The sequence below is a fragment of the Myotis yumanensis genome, unplaced genomic scaffold (genome assembly GCF_028538775.1).
Source record: "Myotis yumanensis isolate MYYU_CA2020_CCGP unplaced genomic scaffold, mMyoYum1.0.hap1 SCAF_2, whole genome shotgun sequence".
NCBI lineage: Eukaryota > Metazoa > Chordata > Mammalia > Chiroptera > Vespertilionidae > Myotis > Myotis yumanensis.
This window is the reverse complement of record NW_027223753.1, coordinates 38,483,059-38,505,398: the sequence shown is the minus strand read 5'-3', so window position 1 is coordinate 38,505,398 and position 22,340 is coordinate 38,483,059. Positions and strand designations below refer to the sequence as shown.

At 48.5% G+C, this 22,340-nt stretch overlaps 1 protein-coding gene across 2 annotated transcripts in view; it reads left to right on the top strand.

Annotated features, from left to right (window-relative positions):
- USP24 (ubiquitin specific peptidase 24) overlaps positions 1-14,249 on the top strand; it is a 138,880-nt gene extending 124,631 nt beyond the window's left edge. For both annotated transcript variants that reach the window (XM_070405211.1, XM_070405210.1), the window contains exons 61-68: positions 201-314; positions 2,393-2,458; positions 4,690-4,756; positions 5,944-6,022; positions 8,117-8,192; positions 8,598-8,684; positions 9,062-9,172; positions 11,408-14,249. In XM_070405211.1, the coding sequence (XP_070261312.1) occupies positions 201-314; positions 2,393-2,458; positions 4,690-4,756; positions 5,944-6,022; positions 8,117-8,192; positions 8,598-8,684; positions 9,062-9,172; positions 11,408-11,470 (663 nt within the window). In that variant the 3' untranslated portion in view covers positions 11,471-14,249. The remainder of the gene's footprint in view (positions 1-200; positions 315-2,392; positions 2,459-4,689; positions 4,757-5,943; positions 6,023-8,116; positions 8,193-8,597; positions 8,685-9,061; positions 9,173-11,407) is intronic.
- Positions 14,250-22,340: the final 8,091 nt, after the last annotated feature.

Sequence of the window (22,340 nt, the reverse complement as noted above, 5' to 3'; positions counted from 1 at the left end):
ACACATTTGCACAAAATTGTGTTAAATGTCAGGCAGACCTAAACACCCTGAAATCTATCCATGGAGCTCTAGCAGTGAAAGCAGCCCTATTTTGAGGCAGTGCTGATGATATTAAATCTGAGTCTGTTTCAGTCAAAGCCAGAAACAACCTATTGACAGTTAGCTGACAGGAGCGCTTCTCCTTTTGTCCCTCACACCAGGTGATGTTTGCTCTGCGTGAGCTGACGGGTTCGCTCCTGGCACTCATGGAGATGGTGGTATACTGCTGCTTCTGCAACGAGCACTTCTCCTTCACTATGCTGCACTTCATTAAGGTAGGGCTCCGCTGGCCTGGTGACAGCTGGTGGCCTTCACTCCCAGTTAGCATGCTGCTTCTAATTGGTTTTCCTAATCATAAAAATAATGTAGGCTCATTTAAGGAAACAGCTCAGCCCTGGCCAGTTTGTTCAGTGATTAGAGCATCGGCCCAAAGACCTTCAGGGTCATAGGTTTGTATCTCGGTTGCAGGCTCAATCCCCGGCCCCAGTCAGGGTGAGTGCAGGAGGCAGCCAATCAATCTGTCTCTCACATCGATGTTTCTCTCTGTCTCTCCTCCCTTCTACGCTTTCTAAAAATCAGTGGGGAAAAAACCTCCAGTGAGGACTTAAAAAAAGGAAAAGAACTCAATAGCCCACCATTCACTGACAGTCACCATGAACATTCCCTTATATTTCCCTTTTATTTTCTACACATGTATTTTAACATAACTGGGATTTTATTTTGTCTTTATGATTTTGTGGGGGTTTTTTGCTTAACATTATAAATATTTTCCATATTACTAAAATGTATCTGTGGGTATAATCTTTCATCCTCTCATTGCCATGATTGACCTGACCATTCTCTTACCAGCAACACATTTGCGTTCAGTTCAGTTTTTAACTGTTAAGAATAATACTTTATAGTTAATAATGCTGTGTGACCATTACTATGTAAAATGTTTTCCAATTTCATATTAAATGCCCTCCCCATTTTAAAAATCAGAAGTAGGGTTTTCTCACCTAAAAAGGTGATACAGTTCCTTATGAAGCTCTGGTCAGTATGCTAATTACTGCTACCGCTGTGGCACTTACTGGATGCCAAAGCACTGTTCCAAGCAGAGTACATATTTAGCTCACTTAATTCTCAAGTAGTCCTATCAGGCAGATACTATTGTCAGCATTTTATAGCTCGAGAAACTGAGGCACAGGGTAAATAACTTGCCCAGGGTTTCAGCTAGTAAGTGGCAGAGTGGGAATTTGAACGTGGGCAGTCTGGCTCCAGGGTTGTGCTCTTAACCATATTGTTTACTGCCTTTCTAGGGATTACTAGAAAAACCTGTAAGCCTAAACAGATCATTTTTATTAGTTACTAATCTTTAATAACATGGATAATACATGGCTGCATTCTCTGACAACACCAACCAATCTTGCCCCTCTCCTCCCCACCCCAGGGACCAATATGCCACATTGGCATGGGTCCTTCCAGGCTTCTTTCTGTAAATTCATACCATGTGTATTTGTTTTTGCCCACAAAATTTCTGCAACACCCTGTTACCTGCACCAGGATTTATAATAGTGATACGGGTAGTGCTGACAAGTAGCAGGTGGTTAGTGGGTTATGTCTTCAGACTTTTATTAAAATGTTCTGCCCTGAACCTGTTCTGTGCAGACCTATGTCAGAGGTGACTGCGTTCCTCCCTTTAATGTTCACTGATTGTGACTTCAGGCAGTTTTCCTCCTCTCTCAGTGGGAGGGAGTGTGACTTGACCTCACAGGTGGTGGGAGTCCGTGAGGCGTGGAGAGAGATGCTTGCTTAGTGCCAGCCCTGACCCGGGAAGTGTGGTGTGGTGATGCAGGGTCCTAGGCCCCATCCATGTATCTGTGTGAGGCTGTTAAAATGCACACAGGAATGAGTCTCTCAATCTTGCTTTCTTCACAGGTGCGTCTTGGCAGGTTTTTCTGTTTCGTAAACCAGATGTTCTTCCATACTCCACTCAGCATACTTATCTCAGAGCATACTCATTTGCATTCTCATAGCAACAGCAGCATATTCTGGAAAACAAAATAGGATATGTATCAATGAAATTAAAATGGGGACCTCTTTAGTGACTTCACATTCTCTTCTTTCTGCCCTTCCTCCTCTCTCCTTCCTAACCACGGAGCGTTGCAGCTGGGAGGACCACAGAGGAGATGGTTTGTTTCAGTCCCCAGATTTAGCATTTGGGGAAACTGAGGCCCCCAAAGAGAAGAATTGACTTGGCCAAGGTTAGCCAGATAGTGGTGGAACTAGGGCTTGAGTCTGACATTGTTGACTGACACACCAGTGTGCTTTCTGCTGAAGGCTTACTGGAATTTTCTTTTTAAAAACATTTCAGAACCAACTAGAAACAGCTCCACCCCACGAGTTAAAGAATACCTTCCAACTACTGCATGAGATACTGGTAAGTCATACATGTTCTGATTCACTTGTATTTAGGCATGTGTTAGCCAGCATTGTTTATAAATTAAAAGTTGCCTGTCCTTGTATTGTTTTTCCATTCTTATCCTGCACTTACTAAGTCCTCCTCATATCAGTCTTTTTTTGTGCAATACTGATTCACAGGTGAGCAATAATAAAACCTTACCTTATAGGGGCTCGTGGTTTCGTGAGGGAGCTAGACAAGTACACAAGCAGTTGTCGTACAGAGAGCAGAGGAGCAGTGGATGGCTCTGCTGTGGCCAGGGGGCTGTGCTAAGCACAAGTATTATCTTGTTTAACCTCACAGTAACCTCAGGGAAATTGCTGGCTCTATATTTCACTCCTATCTGAGGTACCCTTGATTGTCTTTATACTACTAGAAATATTTTTACAAGCCATGAAACTGAAATGTAATTGACTGTAGGATGCATCTCAATTTTGGAAATACAAAAAATGGGGGAAATTCAGTTACAATCAACAAAGTACCGTATCACATTAGAAATTAGAGCTTGGAGAAGTGGAGTGATTTGCCTAAGACCAAGTTCTAATAAATCACAAAGCCAGGATCTGAGCCATGCAGTTAGCCCCTTCCCCCCACCAGACCCCTGGATTGATTGCTCAGTGAGCTGGGAGGAGGTGTATGACTAGGAGTGGAGCTGAGTGGGGCGTGGGAAAGAAGCCCAAACCAGAGCATGTAAGGCTCAGGGACCAGTGAGGGGACCTCTTGCTATAGGCAGTGGCTGCACACTGCAGCCTGGGAGCACGTCCTGTCCATTTGCCTGTTTTATATGGCCCATGTGGTTTTGTTTTCTGATTTCTAGATACAGCCTATCTTGAGAAAGCCGCTAACCTGGCCTCATTGGTCCCATGTCCTGCAGGCCACCATCACCTAGAGCAGCAGCAGCCTGCCCTCTTTGCTGGGGCACAGGACCTCCAGTTCCCTGCTGCCCTCGTTGCTCCTTATTGTCTCTTACTTTGCCCATTTTGCTCATTTCTTGTCATCCTAGCCTCTAGACATTTAAGTTTGCAACCTCTGCTGTCAGTGACGGGTGCCATGGACAGGTTTTAAGTAGGAAAGTTCTATGGCCTTATTTATGTTTTAGAAAGATGCCCTTGGCAGTTGCTTTGAAGGATGGACTGAAGGAGGAAGCAGGGTCAGTGTTGGAAGACTTACACAGAAGCGTATGACAGTAATCTTAGTGTAAAATAACAAGGCCTGTGCTGAGGCAAGACCAATGTCGAAGGGGACAAAGGACATGTCAAGAGATGCTTTGGAAAGAAAATCAATAGAATTTGGGGACTGGTTGTGAGCTAGTGAGAAAGACTAGCCCAGAAGCTCCTTAAAGAGAGGGAGGAGAGACAGGGTTCCCTTTAGATCCCTAAGACTTGGTGTAGACCTATGGGCCTTGGCACAGGGTAGGCATTTAATCAGTGCTTCCAAATAAGGAATTACACCATGAATGCCATTTATAGAAAGCCTGGTCCTTTCTCCTGGTGCTTTTACAAACTTTGGAAGGTTTGCTCCTCAGAAGCAGGGCTGCATATTATTCATCTGCTCAGCAACAAACCTGTCAAGTTGGCTGCACTGTGCACAATCAGGTGTGAGGCACTAGACCAGCGGTTCTCAACCTGTGGGTCGCGACCCCTTTGGCAGTTGAACGACCCTTTCACAGGGGTCGCCTAAGACCATCCTGCATATCAGATATTTACATTACTATTCATAACAGTAGCAACATTACAGTTCTGAAGTAGTAACGAAAATAATTTTATGGTTGGCTCACAGCATGAGGAACTGTATTTAAAGGGCCAGAAGGTTGAGAACCACTGCACCAGACACACAGTGACAGTAAGACAGTTCCCGCCTGTGGACTTGCAGAGCCTGTGTTGTAGCAAAACAGTTTGGTAAACAGGTTAATCTGTAAACCTCTCACCCTCAGGATCATGAAATATACGTCCTTGTAACCCACAGAGAACGGGTAGGTATTGGTAAGAGCACATTGATAAGAAATAAATGGATCTTCAGATATTACTCAGTAGTTTTTCATCTGTAGTTTAAAATGTAAGATGTTGAGATATATGGCAGTGACATGATATTTGTATTGGGTTTTGTTAAGTTAGAACCTATTGAATTATTTTTTTTTTTTTTAAAGAGGCACCAGTGGCTATAACCTAAGTTCTTCTTTCATTTACCAACTTGTTTCCTTCCTCTCACAGGTCATTGAAGATCCCATACAAGTAGAGCGAGTCAAATTTGTGTTTGAGACAGAAAATGGACTACTAGGCAAGTATGCCCGGCCTTAACGGGAAGTGTCAGCAGTGAATGTGCAGGTAGCCAGTCTCCTCCCTAATGGGTCTGCCTCCCGCCTCCCCAGTCCATCTCCCACACCAACCCCACGTCCCTGGCATACATCAGTGAGGAATCCAACAGAAGTCTGATTAAGGCATTGGGTTCCCTCATTTTGGTCGTGAGAATTAAAACCAGCGACCTGATCGTCCTGGACACTCTCCTACCTTTAGTCAGTAAAGTGCAACTTGGGGTCCTTACTGGGTTAGGAGAGAGTCAAGGGTGCTGTGACTTTTCAACAAGTTAAAGGTACTTTCCAAGGCAAGAAACTTTCATTCCACTCTATAACCATTGGTGTGGAAAACTAAAACCTCAGGCTCAGGATGTTGTCAAACTCAGGAAATGTGATTGTTTTTCGCCTGTGGTATAAATGCACCCAAATTTCTATTGTCTGTTCACAAAAGGTTTTGGGCAGAGTTCTTTTGAGAAGGCTGAAGTGGCTTTAGTGAGCAATTTCTTAGAAAAGGTTTGGTTAAAAATAGTCTTCTCCAACTCCCACCATCCACCTGTATTTCCAGTTAATCGGAGTCATTTCACATTCTGGTTATATATTAAGAAAAGATTTAGGACCTCCTGCATTTTAGAAAAGAAACGTAAGTTTAAAAAGTTCTATAGCTGCAACGCTCTAGACCACCCCTTGGATGGTGGGCTCTACTCAGAGCTTCCACCCAGGCTCTGAACTCCCAGACCAGGGGTACGCTCCCCAGGAGCGGGGCCACGTATTATTCATCTTTCAATCCCCAAAGCCCAGAGCAGGGACTCTTTGGTGAACTGAACTAAGACCGTAAGTTTCCATTTATCACACTAACAGTGTTCTAACTACTCTCTGTGAGCAGTGTGGTGGGCGGAAAAGCTTGGAGGTCTCTAGGTGAATAATCAGCCAATATAAATCTTAGCTCCATCTGTTTCTCCTAAAAGTCAAACTCGCGCCACCACGTATGTTTCTTGAATACTACTTAGTATTTCTACCCTTTAGAATTTAGGGGATCCTCTTGAGTCAGCACCATGCTTTTAATTTAGGTCTTTATCTGTTTGTCAGAGTAGATTGTTGTAAGTTTTTAGAACAGGAAACCCATTTTCATTTTAATGGTTCATTGTTCAAATATTCTCTTCTCTCCCTTCAGCTCTGATGCACCACAGTAATCATGTGGACAGCAGTCGCTGCTACCAATGTGTCAAATTTCTGGTAACTCTTGCTCAAAAGTAAGTATTGATTCAAAGATGAAGAGAGGAAATGGTTACAAGTCAAATATGACCAGAAAAAACCTGCCTTGTGTTAGTACCTGGAGAGTGTGCCTCAGTCAGGGCGTGATTGCTTGGATGGCACAGAAACCTATGCAGGTGATCTCAGGGAGATGTGAAGGGAAGTGTTAAAAGAGGAACAGACCTTACAGAACCCGAGAGAAAAAGCTAACCCAGAGGCTTTGTGCAGGAAGGGTGGGAATCAAGGTGGGTGAGCCTCCACTCGAGAGGCTTTCATAGTGTAGCTACAGCTCTTTCGGCTCTAGGTCCCCACTTTCATAACAGTCTCTCGAGACAGAATCCTATTAGAGTTGCTTACACTTAATTCAGATACAGTGCTAAATACTTTGCCTGTATTCTCATTAGGCTTTGCAATAGCTGTGAGGTTACGGACTGTTATATGTCCCACGTCACAGGTGCTGTCAGAGCTAGGCTGTCTGCTTCAAGCAAAGGTTCTCTTTTCTTTTTGCTTTAGTTGTGGTGAAATGTACATAACATAAAAGTTACCATTTTAACCATTTTTAGGTGTAAGTTCAGTGGCACTAAGTACATTCACATTGTTGTGCAACAAACAACACTATCCCATCTTCAGAACTTTTGAATCTTCCTTCCCAAACTGAAACTCGATATCCATTAAACATTAAACAGTAACTCCCCATTCTTCCACCCTCTAGCGCCTGGAAAACATCATTCTACTTTCTCTCTCTCTGAATTTGACTACTCTGGGTACCTCATATAAGTGGAATCATCCAGTATTTGTCCTTTTGTCACTTAGTATGATGTCCTCAGGATTTATCCGTGTTGTAGCATGTCAGAATTTTCCCCCTTCTTAAGGCTAAATATTTCATTGTGTGGATAGACCACATTGTGCTTATCCATTCATCTGTCAGTAGACTCGAAATGCAAAGGTTCTCGATGTTACAAGCGACCTTAGTGGTTTGCTACGTTAGTTCCCTACTCAGTACAAGAGCAAACAAAAGATCAGAGTAACTGCAAGATGACCAGGGGTATTGAGCAGACTCCACTGCCATCTCTGAGTCTCACCTGATAGAGCCTTCTTCATAGCTTACTTTATTTTGCTCCAGATTTTTGCTGATTCTTAGGCATGGGTATTGCTATCCCTGAACTTGTACCAAAATAAGAATGAGAAATCTGTTTGGCTTAATCTGCTGTGTTTGAGCATCCTAAACAGATATTAATGAGAACCTCACTGAAATAATGCATGAACATACGTTTCCATATGACATAGCATTGTGGACAGAGATGGCGATCATCCAGCCACAATTGTGCGTTCATTAATTAGGCTTGATATTGGCAGCATGTTATCGTTAAGTACTTGCCTAGGAATGGCATTTCCAAGTACAGTGGGGCCTTGGCTTACGAGTTAAATTCGTTCCGTGACGGAGCTCGTTAAGGAGCTTGTTAACTCACTCTGTCAACTCAAAGCAAAAAATCGGCGGAGAGACTGCTCGTATCTCGGAAAAACTCGTTTGTCAGGACACTCGTAAGTCAAGGCCCCACTGTAGTGCTGGGGCCACATAGTATATCTGCTGCCAGCAGACACTTAGTCCAGATTCCAGTGTCTGTGTATACTTTCATATCCTTCACACATCTGTTTTATATACACTCACTAGTGGCAACATCACCATCAGCACTATCTTCAAATACGAAGGACAGCTTCCCAGAAAGTCAGATAAAAATAGAAAAAGAGAGGGTGGCTATAAGATCATGTTTAAATATAATATTCTTCCTTATTCAGATCACAAATATTTAAGATTAATTTGATTCTAGCAAGAGGTCATTTATTAAATGCACTATTTGCTGTGGGGGTTTTATTTTTTGTTCTTCAATTGTGAATTTTAATAGAACTGAATAGATGAGTTAGAGATAGATGAGACTTTTCACTACATATTTACCTTTCATTGCCTTTTGTATAAAGACAACTGAACTTTAGTGAAAGTAGCATTTGTGTTTCAAAAATAAAAAGGGTGCTGCAGATTAAATAAGTACCTCTGCAAAGAAAGCATTTGGCTAATAGAAATCTCCGATGGCCAGGTGTCCCGCTGCTAAAGAGTACTTCAAGGAGAACTCCCACCACTGGAGCTGGGCTGTGCAGTGGCTGCAGAAGAAGGTAATGCATTGTGAGCCTTCTGGTTCTGATGTAGGAATAGTAGGAGCACATCTTGTCAGGGAAGACTCTCAAACTTAATTTGAAACAGGTCTCAAAGTATTTTCAGTCTTCAAACCTTTTTTAGTACCGTTGATACCTGTTTTTATGCTTTAAATTTGCATCTTAATACATGCGTCTTAGCTTTATAGGTGAGAAAGTGGGGAAGATTGTGTAAGAAGTAGAATTTTACGAGCTCTTGAGAGTGGAAGTGAAATTTTCCAGGAAAGACTCTCCTGATGTGATAGAAGGGCTGGGTAGACGTATATACTACTGTAGGTGCTTTATATCTGCCATCTAATGGTAGAAATCGTGGGTTCATGTGGGCTTGTCTGTCACCTCTGATGCATTTCTGACCTCCTGTCTCAGATGTCAGAACATTATTGGACACCACAAAGCAATGTCTCTAATGAAACATCAACTGGAAAGACTTTTCAGCGGACGATTTCAGCTCAGGTGAGGGTTGTCTTCTGATTTTGTGTGGCTTGAAATCCCTTAGGTAGGATTTTTAGTATGTTTCTCAGAAACAACAGCCTCAGAGAAGAGAGGAGGTAAAGGTTGAAAATGAGAAGGGGCAAAAGAAATGATTGAATTTCTATGAAAAGATAACACATTGGTGTGCAGTTCACAAATTATAGAAGAAAAGCCATATGGGTGGGTCGGTCCAGCCCCCACATGGCCCAGAAGTTGAGGGGTGCTCTAGGGGCTGCCATGAAGACACCACCCTTAAGGCTCCTGGTGCCTCTAAAGGTCAAATGAAAGGGTAGTCTTCCTTGGCAATGTCACTGCCACTACCCACTCCCTGACTTTTCCTTCTGTTTGAATCCCCGAAGGACACACTAGCGTATGCCACCGCTTTGCTGAATGAGAAAGAACAGTCAGGGAGCAGCAACGGGTCGGAGAGCAGCCCCGCGAATGAGAACGGAGACAGGCACCTACAACAGGTATGATGGCGTCCCCGTGTGGAAGGGCAGCACCCGCTCTGGCGTTTCCCAAAACCAATTTCATAAACAAGAGAAAAGGAGCCCCAGCTCCATCCTCAGTGCTCTCTGCGCAGGACCCACTCCCAGTGCCCACAGGGAGGAACAGTGCTACCATGTGGGAGGCATGCCAGGCTTGGACCTCAGTGTGTGGCTGGCTGTTCTAAGGAGGCCACAGCGGATTCTTTCCAGCTTGTCGACCTCACTGCCGGCTGAGAACAGCTTTTGCTTTCACCAGCTCCAGGAAGCATGGACCCTTGAGAGGAGGGGCCTCATGCCCTTGAAATCTACCTACTTATTGAGGAGTCAAAGAACAATTTTACGCTGACTTTAAAAACCAACAACATCTCTAATACTAATTACTATAGTAAAAAAGGAATGAAATGTTTATTAAACATCTATGTGCAGAATAATGGAGCAGGTGTGAATGTGATGACGTGTCTGTGTCTTCCCTCCACTCTGACCTTCCAGAAGGGCAGGCCCCTTGTAGCTCCGTAACAGGGCTTGGCAGAGGCCTCATTAAATGAATCCTGTGGATGTTGTAGAGTCTTTTTTCTTTTTAAGCTCTTGGATCCTCATTGACAACCTTGTGAGGTCACTGTTACCCTGATTTTACAAAAGGGAAACTGAGGCTCACCTACTTTATTGCAGAGAAAAGAAAAGCTGTCAGACAGGAGCTCCTGCAGCTGCCGCTCCTAGACTCACAGCCCCTGCGAGCCCCTGTCCTCCTCTGTCACAGGGAGGGCTCCCCACCCTGCCATTTTGCCAAAAACCCTGTATTCTGTCTTTTTTCTCTGTGTTTGGTATCTTAAACCTCTTCCTCTCAACAGATCCCTCCCAGTGGTGTTCCGATACACTTGTCTCCCATCCTTTTGAAAAAACTCTCCTCTTCCCTTTTATCCCTGCCCTTTTCCTCTTCTCTGTCGCCTCACTTCTCAAAAAAATAGTCAAAACTTAACTACCTTTAATTTCTAATCTCTCACTCATTCTTCAGCCTCTTCCTGCTCAGCAGCTGGGGTGACAAGCAGCCTCCATTTCCAGTCCTCATCTGAGCTGACCACTGAGCAGTATCTGATGCCACTGACCAGGTCTTCCTTTCTAAACCACTCTCCTGTGGCTTCCATGGCACCGCGATCTGAGTTCTCCGCCAGCTTTTCGGGTGTTTCTTTCTCAGCCTCCTCCATGTCAGCCTCTTCCGGGCCACCAGGAAATGTCCCTCAGTGCTGTCCTCTTGCCCCTGCCCACAGCCCTGGCCGTGGTTCTTCTGAGTGCCAAACACAAACATCCAGCCCCGCTCACAGCTGGTCCTGCTCAGCCTCCTTACTCACACAGCCCCTGCGTACAGGGCCCTCATGCTGCAGGCTTTTCACACCCTGTCATTGACCTTTGAAAGACCTCATCCATCTGTTCTGTCGTGTAAGCACCTTAGACTCCTGGGTCTCTGTAAAAATCTGCCTGTGGCCACTCTTGAATCTCTCCTGCCTTCACTGAACCTTTCAGCAGCCTTCCACTGCTGTTAGGGTGGAGGCGGATCCTCAGCAGTCCTCCTTGATTTGGCCCCTGCTTTCCTCGCCCTCTCATTTTCTGAGTTCTAGATACAGTGGCCTTTCTGTCCATCAAGTGTACTTCTTCCTTCCACCCCTACTCACCCCTGTCTGACTCCCCCTCAGCATACACGCCCCTTTGCAGGGAGACTCCCTGCTTCTCCCACCCCCAGCCCCAGCTAGATCGGTCTCAAGACGCATACATGGTTACCATTCAAAACCCTTAGTGTACAGGGTGGGCAACAGTAGGTTTACAGTTCCTGTGGAATATAATAATAAATAATACAAGAGTAAACTTTTGCATATTCACAACTGTAAACCTACTTTTCCCCGCCCTGTTTAAACCAAAGGCCACAGGATTGGTAAGGGGCAGAATTCAGGCCCAGACGTGACCTAGAGCCATCCCTGACCATTAGGCACAGTTTCTGGCCCTGGATGTCAGGGCTCTAGTGCCTCTCCCTGGTTCAGCCCACAGCTCCACAGAGTTCTAATAGGAGCTGTCTGCACTATTGTGTGGCAGCATTGCGGGTTTCATTGCCCTTTGGTAAACATTACGTTGTTAAATGAGGACATGTTTAAACTACAGAACACAGTCAGCATAAAATAGCCTTTTCTCTAACTTCTCAATGGGTGAATTTCCTTTTCTTCCTCTAAGGGTTCAGAATCGCCTATGATGATTGGCGAGTTAAGAAGTGACCTTGACGACGTGGATCCCTAGAGGAGCGTGTCCAGCACACGATGGGGAGTCACATCGCAGTTACTGGATGCTCAGCACCTGTTTGAAACCAGAATCGCACCTTGAACCCTTTAGAAGAACCTGGAAGTGGGCGGGAAGAGCCTGCCACGGCCTGAGGAGCGTGTGTGAGGAAAGCGCTGTGGCCAGGAGTGGGGCTCTTTTGCAGGGGGAGAGCGCCGGCCTGTGGATCAGCTGCCCCGAGGCAGATCCGCAAGTGGGTTAACATTTCTGTGGCGATTTTACGAAATAAACTGTGACAGACTTTTGTTACATGAACATACAACAGTGAGTGAGGGTAAAGCTGTGGCTTTCTCTACGATGCTATAGAAGAAATTCTTTTGGTTTTTATTTTTATTTTTTTAAAGAAATCTGCCTTTAGCTGTGTGGGGGCAAATTTTTAATCTTGTAGTAACATTGATTAGGGATATCAATTTAAGGTTATGTAAAGATATGTGATAAAATTCCTTTCATTGTAAAATAGTAAAGAATTCAGTTTACACAGACCTTTGTATTTAATATGTCTCCCTATTTGTACAGAATTGCAGATGGGTTTGGATGAGAGCCCTGGGCTTAAACTTGGATCTTGATGAAATATTACCAGGATAGAAAATTGGGAGATTATTAAGCTATTCAAAGTCTTTTTTCTGATATAATTGAAGTGCTGTTCCCCAGGGCGCATTCTTGACATCAGTCACTAAAGAAATCGTAAGTTATTCCCAAAATAAAATTTAAAAACAGCAAAATAAGAAGCACTTTAAGGTATAATTTTATTGAGTTTAACTTCATGAAATCATCTTTTTAATGCTTGGAGACATATTGAATAAACTAGTCTTAAATCATGTAATCTGCAATCATTTATTTGCTTTGGATTAAAACAGTTACTGAAACCCTGGGTACTGGTTGTATATGAAGTTAAATATTTGAATTGAGGAATCTTTGTGAGTTTCTAATCATTTTAATGCAGACAAGGAATTTGAGACTTTGTTTCTCTTCAACTTGAGTGATTAACACTGAAAAGATAGGAGCAGGTTTTATTTTCCCAGAAATAACTAGGAAGCAGTTGAACAGGCATCATTTAGTTGGAATTCCCAAGTGTAACACCATTCGGGTGCCAGCTCCCCTTTGTCCCAGGGTGGGGTTGCATATTTAACATTCTATGTATTTTGTACATTTTGTATTTTGAGTTGCTACACAGATTTTCCAACCCTGTTTTGCCTTTAGTTACATGTTCTACCTTGTTTTCAACTCACCATGCGCAGAACTAGGGGAGCCTTAGGAAGCGCCAGGTTGCCGCTGTTAGATTTGCCAAGTCAGAGAGGTGTGTCCAGCCCCAAGTGCCTTTGGTGGCTTCTGCATCATGTGACACGTGGCCGGACAGTCAGCTCTTCACTCTGCACTGTCAGCCCAGTCACGGCACTGTGGCCGACGGAGGTACTGTGCAGCCAGGCCAGTGTGTGACCCTGCGCCTGCCTAAAGCTGCTGCTGACAGCCGGTAGATGGAGGAGCCGGCTTTTAAGAGCAGAACTGTGCCCTCGCCCTGGCCGGCTTGGCTCAGTGGATAGAGCGTCAGCCTGCGGACTGAAGTGTCCCAGGTTCGATTCCAGCCAAGGGCACATGCCTGGGTTGTGGGCTCAATCCCCAGTAGGGGGCGTGCAGGAGGCAGCTGATCGGTGATTCTCTCTCATCATTGATGTTTCTATCTCTCTCTCCTCCCTTCCTCTCTGAAATCAATAATGAAATATATTTTAAAAAAAAAAAAAGGACTGTGCCCTCAGAAAAATGGTCAGAGGCAGTTTTATATGTTTCTGATGTTCTTGCAATTTTGAATGTGATGTTTTAAAACTGATTTTGAGTATGTGACTATTCCATACCCTACTATCTTCCTTACCCTGTCCTCCCCCTTCTCCACCGCCATCCTCACAGAAAGACTGTGGGACGTGACATTGACATGCCGGTGGTGAGATGTGTGGTGACATCATCGCCGGCAGCTGCACTCAGGAGCCCAAATTCAGGAGTGAAATCGCCACTTCTAGTCCCTTATTTCCTATGGAAACAACGCCTTCCGCACCCCAGCACCTGCTGTCCTCACTGTAAAGCTTCGTCAGGACCCCATCAAGATCATGTCACACGCTCTGTTAATTTTGCTCTTGTTGCTGCAATGACTGCCCCTTCCACGTAGCCAGTAACCACTTGATTGCCAACGGCTGCAGCCTGCAAACCTGCTGATGACTTTTTTAATATACAACAAAGCGACAATGTGACAGGCTACCTTGGAAGAGTTGTCGTTTTTATTGCCAACTTTTTTGGGTGAAGACGTTTTTATAAATCTTTCAAAAAGTAGGAATTGCACAACTGACTCAATGCTGTGTGTCCTCAAGAAGCTCCCCTGGCGAGGCCCACTGTCGATGCTGCATCGCACCAGAGGCATTCTGGGAGGAAACAGATGAGCATCTCAGTGGGGATGCCCGTGGCTTCCCTCAAGGTCCCTGGCAGCAAGGACGAGTGGTAGGACCTGGAGGCCATGTCCTGGCAATTGCCCTGTCTTGCCCCCCTCACCCCCTGCTAACATTGAGGTGTGTGCAGTTACCTTCTGAGCTGGAACCAGCAGACTGGAATTGTCCTCTGCTACCTCCCGTGTACAGGATCTTGTTTATAAATGTCAAAAGGAAGTAGATGAACAGGGAAGAATCTTCTAAGTGTGGCTCATGAGTGGCAGAGTTCTTAGCTTCTAAGGGTATAAAATAAATTTTTCAAAAATGGAGAGCTGGAGTCTCACTGGCCTCTTTCTGCGCATGTCAGAGAACAACGCGGGGAGGGCAGGGGCCTGGTGTAAACTGCCGCAATTCCTTCTGTCCTTCCTAGCGGTGTGAGTAGGTCCACTCTGGCATCATGAGGGAGCCCAAGCTTTTCTAAGCCTTGGCCTCTCTGGCCGCTTCAGGGTTCTGAAAGCTTGGGGAAGCATGCTGAACTTGGGCTGAGGCTGACACGTCTCCCCATAGCTTTCAGGTCTCAAGTGGTCCCAGCAGAAATGTCCTTGGTCAAGCGGGTTTCCTCCTGGACCCACAGTCTGTCTCACTCCTAAAGCCCCATGTTTGCATACATGTTCCCCTCTCCTGGGTGTTGGCTGCTTCAGATCTTCTTCTTCTGTGGCCACGCCCAGTGCTCCCCGCTGCCTACATCTGCAAGAACCAACCGTTTCCTTCTGTGATCTCGGGCTGTCAGGGTGTAACTACCCAGCCAACTGGCACTTGGTTCTGTGCCATCTAGGGGGTTGGGGGCTCTCTACACAACAGAAGGAGCTACCAACACCGGAGATAAAGTTCTTTCCTGGCACCCAGGCCATTGGCATCTGACAGCTCTCAAATATTTTCCATGATGTGAATTGTCAGAAACTAGTTTGGGAGGATTTTTCCTTTACAGGCAGATTTCCTTATTTACTAAGAGGCCCGGTGCATGGGAGGGGGGCGACGGTCCCCTCAGCCCAGCCTGCACCCTCTCCAATCCGGGATCCCTCTCACAATCCTGGACCGCTGACTCCTAATCGCTCGCCTGCCTGCCTGCCTGCCTGGTCACCTCCTACTGCCCCCCCTGCCAGCCTGGTCATCCCTAATTGCCCCCCCCCAACCAGCCTGGTCACCCCAACTGCACCCCCTGATGGCCTGGTTGCCCCCAACTGCCCCCCCCCCCCCCCCGCCGGCCTGGTCACCCTTCACGGCCCCCCCACCAGCCTGGTCACCCCACGCAGCCTGCTGTTCAATCGTTTGGTTGTCCCTCACTAACCCCCCTGCCAGCCTGGTCATAGGCAGCCATCTTGTGAGGGTGTGAGGGTTAATTTGCATATTACCTTTATTATATAGGATGGTAGGGGCTCTTTAGAGGTAGGCCTTGTTCAAGTCCACTTATACTCACCAACCTGTGGAGAGGGGAGGCACGGAAGGTTCCACATTGAATGGGATGATTCTCCTTTGACAACTGGAAAGTTCTGAGACTGTTCTTAATTTCTAATCATAAAAAGTGATCATGGACATAGTACAACTCGTTACACAAGCATTGGGCACTCATACAACTAACATCCCATGCACACTGACTGCCAGGAGCTGGGGAGCAGAGAATGAGAAGGACACGGGGAACCCAGGGCTCAGGGGTGCATACGGACGACAGGGCATCTAGAACGCTGTCGGCCACGTTACCAAGCATTGACATCTTGGGAGCAGCTGCTGGGGGACTCGGGGAAGTTGTGGGAAGACACAGATTTTACCGTAGGACAGGCATAAAACTCAAAACTCAAGTACTCATCAAATGCTTGATTCACTCAACCATTCCACAAGCAAGGCCTCATCTTTAACAGGCAAATTCAGGCAAGCATCATGTCAAAGTTGCTTTCATTTTTTAAAGTCACCATATAATAAAAATGCTACAAAACCCAGAATAAATATCTTCAAGCTACCAAAGCCAAACAGAGGTCTAGAAAAGCTTCTTGCTGTAAAAAGGCAACAGAAAGCTGATTACAACACAGACCAAGAAAATAAATGCACGCTGGTTTGTTGCTTGGTGGGTGTGGGAGCTCAGGGAGGGAGAGCTGCCCCCCATGTCCAGCCTCAGAGGGCTCTCCACAGAGTCCCCGTGGATCTGGCCAGTGCCGGTCGCCCAGTGCCCTGCCCTCGCTCAGTGCTACCTCAGGTCTGTGTTCCCCGTTCCGAGCCTCAGTGTCATCTATAAAGCTGGGTGCCCAGCCTGGTGCAGTAAACAGGCTGTACAGCCAAATCTGAGTTTATATCCTGGCACCACTTCATGTCCTGGCCATTGAGAGTGCCTCCCAATTTCTTCCTACCTAAAGTGGGGGTGGCAATAAATACTGTGCAGGGTAGGTGAGAGGAGTGGGTGAAAAGGTGTGGGGACCACATGACCCTCCACTGCAAACTCAAACAAAGTCAGCCCTGGGGTGACGTCTCCCTAGAGGCAGATGCTGGCGGACAGCAAAGCCTGGACCAGAGCAGGTGAGGGCCGCTGGGAGAAACAGATATGGCCTGTGATCACCTGGGAAACACCTCCAGCCCCTGGAGGATCTCACATGCTTCTGCTGGGGGCACAAGGTGTGGTTCAGAGAGCTAGAAATGTTATCAACAAAAGCTGTCTTCTAGGAGGCAAGTCCTCAGGGCAGGACCGGGGCCCCATGGAGACACCGCACTGATGTAGATCTCTAGAAAAAGAGGAAGGACTTGAACCGAGGTCTCTTGGCAGCTGGCATGGGCTTGTTTTTGTGGCCTCAATATTCTCATCTATCCAATGGGTAGATCAGCCCTGCCTTTGTCAAGGCTGCCCTGAAACCAGTGACAGCGTGGGCAGAGAAACACTTTGGACATTTTGAAATGCTGGGCAAGCATCACCCCATCAGTGCTTACCACCCTCCCTGCACCCCCAGAGGTGTGGGAAACATCCTTCGTTAATCAGGGAGAGCAGAGGGGCTTCTCCAAAGTGGGCAGGAGGTGAGGGGCCGTCTCCACCTTTCACGTTCATTCCTCTTGACTGACAGATACTTCCTGCCCTCAAGTGCCTCCTTGCCTGCCCACGGGAGCATCGCTCCCTCTTCTGTGCAAGCCTAACCTGGGGCTCAATAAAAGGTAGCCCCGCCCACAAGCATGGCATCTTGGGAGCAGCTGACGGGGAGCTGTGCACAGCTTGTCCAGCTCTTCCGAATTAATGGCGGGATGCATCCCCGCAGGGAGGCCATGGGGGAGGGGAGCCCAGCCTCTGCAGCCCTGCTGCGCTCAGCCTCCCACTCAGCTCAGGTTTGGGGAGAGGTTGATCCAGGCTGAGATCTAGTTCTTCCACACAGGACGCCCCACATCGAGTGCCAGAGCCACAGCTGCAGAGAAGTAGAGGTATCCTCTGTCCCCTGGGCCCGGGCTGAGGAGGGCTGAGGGAGAGGGGGGGGGAGAACCATTTCAAAGCTCAGCCAAGACCTGGGCCCACAGCATCGGGCCCTGACCCCTTCCCATGCACATGACCTGGGCCAGCTAGTGGGTCCCGGGGTAAAGAAGGGGGAAGCGGGGCTGCAGCTCTCTGAGTGAGTGCATTTCCTGCCAAATACAGCAAGGACTGCATCGGAGGTGACACATATAAATGGCCACCTGCAAATCTCACTGTCAGGCAATGTGTCTGTCTCCCCCCTGGACTGGGAACTCGGCCCAGTCAGGGACCCTGCTGGGGTGCCCAACACCAGGCCAGAGCCTGACATGTATACAGTGGGGCCTTGACTTAAGAGTTTAATTCATTCCAAGACCGAGCTCGTTAAGGAGCTCGTTAACTCAAATTACTCTGTCAACTCAATGCAAAAAATCAGCGAGAGACAGCTGGTATCTCAAAAAACTCGTTAGTCGGACACTCGAAAGTCAAGGCCCCACTGTACTTAATGGCTGATCTACTTAATTGCCAAGTACTGTTTTAGATGCTGGGTGACAGCGGTGAATTAGACACAATCCCTGCCCCGTGCAGGCCCCCAGCTCACAATGACTCTCACATGCAGTGCCTGAGATGGCGGCTGGCGCTGGGGAGAAAGCAAAAGGGGGAGGAGATGGAATGTGGACATGGAGGAGGGAGGCAGAGCACCCCAGACAGGGAACAGCAGATGCACCTGCCCAGAGACGAGGGAGCGGCATGGAGGGGACAGGGGGCCGTCCTGGGCTGCGGGCTGGGACTCAGATCCAATAGGAGCGTGCAGACCATGCTGGGGACCCTGGCTTCTCTCTTGGCAGGTTTTTGCTCAGAGGAGTGAAATGCTGTTTTACATGTTTAAAGCGCTGCTCTGCCTGCTAGTTAGAAAACAGAAGGCAGAGCAGACAAACCAGCCCGAAACTGAGTCAGGGATGGCCCAGGAGTCCGGGCAGTGAGAGGGGTTGGATTTTGGACGAACTTTGAAAGTAGAGCCTGTTGCATTTCCTGACAATTTTGATGTGGGACATGAGAGAAAGAGAGGGCGGAGGTTCAAAGTTTTGTCCTAGGTGGATGGAAGGCAGGGTTGCCATTTACTGGGCTGGGGAGGTGCGGCTGGGAGACGCTCAGTGGGCAGCTGAGGGGCTCTGGTCGCCTGTTTGAGCCATTCACCAGAACTGACGCCGCATCAGGTGACCCGAGTTCAGGGGGACGCTGGGCTGGGCATGGTCAGCATATGGATGATATTCAAAGCTGATGACCCGGAGACCACCAAGGGCGCGTGACCAGGAGGAGGAGGTGACCAACTGGGCCACCTGTGGCCACAGGCCAAGTAAGGAGAGTGTGGACACTGACCTAGCGGGTCCAAGGACAGGGCCCGGGGATCAGATTTAGCAACGGAGAGATCACCGGAAAGATCTGTTTGGAGAGCGTTCCAGAGAGAATGCAGGAAGAGGAACTGAAGATGGTCAGCAAGGAGACAGAAATGTTCCTATAAAGGGAGCAAAAATAATGGGTTGTGTCCAGAGGGAGCCTGAGGCCAAGAGAGCGTCCCCTAGATGAGGGATCCTAGACGAGGGATCCTAGACCCTAATAGTGATGGCGAACCTTTTGAGCTCGGCGTGTCAGCATTTTGAAAAACCCTAACTTAACTCTGGTGCCGTGTCACATATAGAAATGTTTTGATATTTGCAACCATAGTAAAACAAAGACTTATATTTTTGATATTTACTTTATATATCTAAATGCCATTTAACAAAGAAAAATCAACCAAAAAATGAGTTCGCGTGTCACCTCTGACACACGTGTCATAGGTTCGCCATCACTGCTATAGGACCTAGAGCAAGCCTGGGGGTGGCGGGACGGCGCAGTGCGGGGAGGAAAACTGCAGGAAGCAACGCCAGGACCAGCTGCAATAACTAATGACCCGCTGCCCTGTGCTCACCAATCGAATCAGTGGCGATCAGGACCCTGAGGGAGCACAGCTGGGAAAGCTGGTGAATATTCTATTGGACCCTCCCCTACGGATTGCCTCCTGCCGGAGCAAGATAAATACTCCCAGGATGAAGGACCCAGCATACGCTCTCCCCCAGGGGAGCATGTCAGAGCCATTCCCATCCCCCTTCTTCCCTCAGAGGGACCCCACGAAACTTGCAACCAGGGGAGCAATGGGCCGCAGCAGCTCATCCCAGGCTCACCCCTGAACCGTCTCCAAGGCCCCCTTTTCTCTGACTTCCCAGTGAGCCAGAGCCGCCCAGCCTAGTTGCTTCTCCTGTTGCTTCTCCGAAGCCCTCCCTGGTTTCACTGTCCTAGGTGTGTTTTTGCTGCGGCCAATAAGTCCTTGCTTGCTTTCCTACACTTTGTCTCTTGATTGAAATCTTTCCCTCAAGAACCGAAGTCTCATCATCTCCCCGTGTGGATGTGGAGGGGGAGCGGCTGGAGGCTCTTAATTCTCTAACTCACATTGAAATATGAAGCAAGGCATCAGCTGGAAGGCAGGGTTGGGGGAGGTTTCAGAGGTTTGAGGGCAAAGGAGTAGACACTATAGTGTCATCTTTGGGGGTCAGGGGCATGGGCTCCAGGGGCAGGTCACTCAGTCTCCTCTGTGTTTCCATTTCCTCGTCTGTAAAATAATAAAGACTGAAGTAAGCCGAGAAGAGCGAGGGGCTCGGGGAAAGCGTGGGTTTGTAGGACAGCCTCAGTGAGACTGGACAGCATGCGTGACTCCCTGGTGCCGAGCAGAGCGGGCGGGCAGGTGGGTGTGAGCAGCTGGGCTTCTCCCCGTGGAGCAGGATAACAGTGGGCAGGGACCTCGAGGGCAGGGGCGGGGGGTGGGCATCAGGCTGCACCCAGGAGTCAGCCGGGTAGAGGTGAGACGTGTGGGGAGTGAAGGCAGCACCCTCAGTGTAGGTGTGGTAGGTGCTGATGAGGAATGTGGGAGTTGGGGTGTAGGGATGGGTTGGAAAAAGGGAAGTGGGCGTTGAAATAGCAGTTCTGGAGGAGATACAGCTACAGGTGGCAACAGGTCAAGAGTATGATGTGTGGGGGGGCGGGGGGCGGGGGCTGAGAAAAGTGGAGGCAAGGTCTTTGGAGGTGGAAGAAATGGGAGTGCAGAGCGCGGAGCAGGAGGAAGTGCTAGGCCTCCCGTTCACAGGGGCTGTGACCTGAGGGCGGGAGAACGTATGGAGACAGAAGGACAGGGACTTACAAGAGGCAGTGAGGAGCCGAGAACGTATAGGAGACAGAAGGACAGGGACCTGCAAGAGGCAGTGAGGAGCGAGGAGGCCCCACCACACCTCGGGCGCAGTGCGGGGCTGTGGGAGGCAGGCAGTAAGGAAGAAGTGTGCTTGGGGGACGGGAGACTTAGAGCAAGAAGGGGAAGGAATATTCTGAGAGGTGATTAAAGACAAAGGTATTTCCGACGATAGACTGGGACTCTGAGGGCACAGTGAGGGTTTCGGGAAGAAAGGAAGGAAGGAGGAAGGGAGGGGATGGGCCCAGGGAACAAGGCCTCTCCCAGGAGTTTCCAGCAGCTCGGGCGCCGGGGCCATGCCCAGCTGGGCCAGCAGAGGGCACCCAGTGCATGGCCTGAGAACCCAGGATCTAACCATCCAGACCAGGCAGAGCCCAGCAGTCACTGGTGGCCTGCTCTCCTCCTGGGACAAATGAGACCCTGCCCTGTCCTTGGAGAGCAGACAGGGAGGCAGGTAAGGGCACCAGTCTTTATGGTGAAGGGGGCAGAGGTGATCATACAAGGAAAGAAGGAAGGGAACGTGCGTTGGGAGCCCAGTTGATGGGCCCTGGATCCAGGCAGGAAGCAATTCCGGATTTATGGCACAGCTGAAATGGGTGACACGTCCCGGAAGTAGTGATGGCGCAGCTGGGATGTTAGGACAGGAGGCTGGTTTCGGTCTCCTGAGCCCCCTCTTGATGGGTAGGGCTCCTGGGAGGTTCTGAACAAGAGAGGGTCATGACCAGAGCGCCAGCTTTCACCAGCCCCACAGGCCCCTCAGGACCCACTCCCATGGCCCCACTCAGGACTTACTCCAGACCCGCCCCACCCACAGCCTCTCTTCCCAGGGCCCATTGCCTGCCACTTCATGGAGAAAGTGGAGGCCAAAGGTACCCATCTCAGGCTTTGCCTGTCCACCAGACACCTGCTCTCTCCCTGCCGGCTTAGAGGGAGGAGACGTCCAGCAGGCTGAGGGCCCGGCCTCTCCCCCAGCTTCCTCCAGGGACTGTTCGCAGACATTCTGTCTATACCCACCAAAGCCCACTGCCCCCTTCTCCTGCCAGCCTCTGAGCACACTCTGCTCTCTTCCACCCTAAAAATGAAGATAAACAAAGCAGAACAAAAGTCCCCATTGCCGTCTCCCATGTGCTGGGTCCACTTCCAGACACTAGGTAACATCAAAATAAGCCAACTCCGGCCTTCATCAGCCCTCACACTGTACAGTAAAGCATATGAACAAGTCAGGTTTGCAGCATGTGAGCCGGTAACAGTTGGGGAGAAAACTGAAAAGGGAAGGGGGGTCCCTCTGGCCAGTGTTGTTCAGTAGTGAGGGCATCGGCCCCAGGCACTGAAGGGTCTCAGATTCGATTCCCCATGCACGTGCCTGGGTTGCAGTTCGTTCCCCACCCCCAGTCAGGGCACTTTCCAGAGGCAACCGTAGATGTGTCTCTCCCTCCCTCCCTCCCTCCCTCCCTCCCTCCCTTCCTTCCACTCTCGCTGAAAAGCAATGGAAAAAATATCCTCAGGTGAGGGTTAAAAAAGAAAAATTTTAAAAGAGAAGGGAAGGGGGTGGAGTGCTAAGCATCGGGTGTGGGGGAAGGTCCGGCTCCTACGTCTACTGCTGGGGCTCAGGCCACACCTCCGCCAACCCCACCACCCTGACCACCTCCTCAGTCCTGCTGTGTTTCT